General features: G+C 43.2%; 1 protein-coding gene across 1 annotated transcript in view; it reads right to left on the minus strand.

The window, feature by feature from the left end:
- The window catches only part of LOC101848577, a gene marked incomplete in the record, with an annotated part of 144,583 nt that overhangs the window by 29,301 nt on the left and 112,782 nt on the right, over window positions 1-2,500 (minus strand). The window contains 2 exon segments of the mRNA XM_013080654.2: window positions 831-994; window positions 1,700-1,866. Coding sequence (XP_012936108.1) covers window positions 831-994; window positions 1,700-1,866 — 331 coding nt within the window.

Consider the following 2,500-nt stretch of genomic DNA (forward strand, 5'->3'; position numbering starts at 1 on the left):
TGTGTGTGTGTGTGTGTGTGTGTGTGTGTGTGTGTGTGTGTGTGTGTGTGTTGGTATTTGTATATGTGCGTGTATATCGCTTGTTTCCTAACCCTAAGAACCTAAGAAAAAAACCTGTTGTCCCTGTGCAGACCTTAATATTTAGTTTGATAATTATTCTCTCTCTCTGTCTCTCTCTGTCTCTCGCTCTATCCCCCCCCCTCTCTCTCTCTCTCTCTCTCTCTCTCTCTCTCTCTCTCTCTCTCTCTCTCTCTCTCTCTGTGTGTGTGTGTGTGTGTGTGTGTGTGTGTGTGTGTGTGTGTGTGTGTGTGTGTGTGTGTGTGTATGTGTGTGTGCGTGCGTGTGTGTGAATTTATAATACGTGTGGCATCGTGGTGAAATCAGGGACTCGTAAAAATAATGCAATCAAAGAAACGAGCAATTTTTTAAATTCATTGAACAATTTGTTTGTTTGAATCGACCACACCACCCATTCATCCATTTGTCCATATCAACACCTAACACCTAACAACTCACATGCCCAATCAACTAATAATTCATCTATTAGTCTGCTCAACAATTCATCCATTAGTTCTCCCCATTCCCCACAATTCATCCATCTGTCCACCCTAACACCTAATAATTCATCCGCCTGTCCACCCTAAAAACTAACAATTCACCCATCTGTCCACCCTAAAAGCTAAGAATTCATCCGCCCCACCAGCCTACAATTCTCCCGCTCCACCAACCGACAATTCATCTACTAGTCTGCCTAACAATTCGTCCATCTGTGTCCACCCCACCATCTAACAATTCGTCCGTTATACCTAGTCTCATAACAAACCACTCACGAATTTCATCCTGGGTACAGAACAAATCTCCGATGGTCAAGTTGGCCAAATTGAAGGTTGTGAAACGCCCAAATGTGAAGGAGCCCACGGGCAGGAACTCTTTGGCATCGATGATACCGGCATCAGAGCGGGGCTCGCCGTCAGCCACGTCACAGTTGCAGTGTCTGAAGAAAACAACTCATTAACATTTTTTTTCCGTCAGCCAGCAGCTAAAAATTTTCAAAGCCAAAAGGGCAAACTTTCTTTTTTAAGTGAGAGGAAAAAAAAACCTGTTTCATTCTTCTAACAATCGTGCCTCTACACTATGTATGTATTTCCTGTGCTTTTTTTCCACATTTAAGAATTTGAATTTCAACAAAATACTCGAGAACAGGTTACAGATACTACAGATTGTTGCCCCCCCCCCCCTCCCCACAAGAAACAAAATGGGTCTGAGTACGAAATCTAGAACACATTATTTAGGAGGCGGGCTTTGATCATGCTTGCCACGGCCAACCCAGGCTGATAAGCTGAGAGGGAAATTACATCTTAGCAGAAAGACCGAGATACCAGATGCTGGAAACAAATGATCCCAACTCGAGAATGGAACTGCAGGGTCTTCTGTGTGTGACGGTAAAGCACCCAACTGCTACCCCAAAGAGGTTGGTCTAGTATACATTAAACCTATTCACTGTTGTAGTTTTTAAGTTTAGCCTGGATTTTCTCCCCCACTTATTGACGTAATAGGGAGACCAACCGAGATTTTCCTAACAAAAACATTTTTTTTTTAAATCCAGAAATTGGACTCCGTGAGACTTGCGAATTTCTGCCAACGCCTAAAACGGAGGAAGCAAAGCTATAAGAACACCCATGTAAACGAATTTCTCTACCTGGCGCGCTGATTGGAGGCACTGTCCTGACCTCCGCAGTTGTCAGTGACACCGCATGCGCAGAAGCCCTTTCCTCCTCCCTCTCCTGGTTCGCCACCGCCCCAGAAAGTCCTCTTGGTTTTGGAACCGTCAGCAGCAGTGATCCAGTAGGATCCTTCGGAGAAAAACTGGTGTGGGGGGGGGGGGGGGGGAGGGGGGAATGAAAGTTACTTCAATCCATAATTTAATCCATAGCTTTATTTTTACAGACATCCATACATCAATCCGTCTTTTGATCCATTTCAGGATTCATTAAGACATCAATACTCCAACACATTTTTGTATCCATATCTGGATTTACACCGTCAATACTTCAATCCATCTTGTCTCCACACCTGGGTTCAGCCAGATATCTTTACATCAATCCATCTTTTAACCCATACCTAGATTTATCCAGACATCGATATATCAAATCCATCTTTGAATCCTTATCGGCATTTATTCAGACATTAATACATCTATCCATCGCTAAATGTGTACCTGGATTTATTCTGACATCGATACGTTTATCCATAGTCCATATTTGGGAAAAAACACCACTGAACAACAGTTAGGTAATATTAGATAAACTATAGGATTAAAGTGACAAAAGCAGGCACAATGAGAAGGTGAATGATGAGAGGGACAGCAACTAGGAAAGAGTTATGTTATTATTCTAGTTATGTCCCTTGCAACGGAAGCTGACTTGACCGGCCACACGTACCCCAAGAAGGCCAAATTCCTCAACAATCTTCGGTTTTCGACCCTCTTTCTCTGAAGCCT

The sequence above is a fragment of the Aplysia californica genome, unplaced genomic scaffold (genome assembly GCF_000002075.1).
Source record: "Aplysia californica isolate F4 #8 unplaced genomic scaffold, AplCal3.0 scaffold00094, whole genome shotgun sequence".
Classification (NCBI taxonomy): Eukaryota; Metazoa; Mollusca; class Gastropoda; order Aplysiida; family Aplysiidae; genus Aplysia; species Aplysia californica.